General features: G+C 28.7%; 1 protein-coding gene across 1 annotated transcript in view; it reads left to right on the forward strand.

The window, feature by feature from the left end:
• LOC106680423 (DNA repair and recombination protein RAD54B) overlaps nucleotides 1–1,104 on the forward strand; it is a 13,627-nt gene that overhangs the window by 10,204 nt on the left and 2,319 nt on the right. Inside the window, exons 13-15 of the mRNA XM_014420130.3 lie at nucleotides 442–568; nucleotides 645–804; nucleotides 893–1,019. Coding sequence (XP_014275616.1) covers nucleotides 442–568; nucleotides 645–804; nucleotides 893–1,019 — 414 coding nt within the window. The remainder of the gene's footprint in view (nucleotides 1–441; nucleotides 569–644; nucleotides 805–892; nucleotides 1,020–1,104) is intronic.

Below are 1,104 nucleotides of genomic sequence, written 5' to 3' on the forward strand. Positions count from 1 at the left end.
AACACAGAGAGGATTAAATTGAAATATTAAAAAACGCTACTAACTTGTTTTACAACACAATAAAATGGCATAATATTCATTATATATTAATATAATAATAATTTATACACACATTATTTTATAGATGATTTAATAAACTAAAGTTTATTAGAGACGTCATTTTTTATTTTATAATCAGTTCATGCTTGTTCTTATGGGTAGAAAGAAGGAACTCTCTACTTTCTAAATAGTTCAAAAACGTCGTGATGAGTTCAGCTGAACTCACAAAATTTCTGACCGATGAAATTAAAAATTTTAATTTTAATTAAAAAGTGATTATGTTTGAATGTTTTCATTTTTCCTTTAATCTGCTAAAATGCTGTGTAAACCATACATTTTTTTTTTTTTTTTTTTATTGATTGCTGAGATATTTACTATTTTATTAATCATTCTGATTTATAGACTTTAGATTTACTTGAAGAAGTATGCAATAAATTCAAGTATAAATATGAAAGATTTGATGGTTCTACTCCACTTTCTGCTCGAACATGTATTGTCAATAAATTTAATGACAAGAATTCTGACGTATGTAAGTGATGTTTAAAGTATTGGTTTTATTTTTTTTTAAATACTGATTGTTTAATATATGCTTTGATTTGCGATAGTTGTATTGCTGCTGAGCAATAAAGCTGGAGGATTAGGATTGAATCTGATTGGTGGCTCTCGCCTCGTTTTGTATGATTCAGATTGGAATCCTGCAATTGATCTCCAAGCGATGGCTAGGATTTGGAGGGAAGGCCAAAGGAAACAAGTCTTTATTTACAGGCAAAGGGTTTATTTAGCCATATTGTTTTGTGTGCTTACTGAATATTAGTATTAAATTGATTATGAAATTTTTCTTTTACAAATGCAGATTCCTGACTTCGGGTACGATTGAAGAGAAAATATTTCAACGCCAGTTAAGTAAAGCAGGTCTCAATGAGTCTATTGTGGATACAGCTTCAGAGAGTAACGTGAAACTGTCCTTCGATGAACTGAAGGTGAGTTTAACTATAAATATGTTAGTTAATGATATTATAAGTTATCAGTGTATATTATAAGGTTATATGTCCATAGCTTATGTTA

Source organism: Halyomorpha halys, unplaced genomic scaffold, assembly GCF_000696795.3.
Source record: "Halyomorpha halys isolate HHAL.00 unplaced genomic scaffold, Hhal_1.1 Scaffold18.1, whole genome shotgun sequence".
In the NCBI taxonomy this organism is placed as follows: Eukaryota; Metazoa; Arthropoda; class Insecta; order Hemiptera; family Pentatomidae; genus Halyomorpha; species Halyomorpha halys.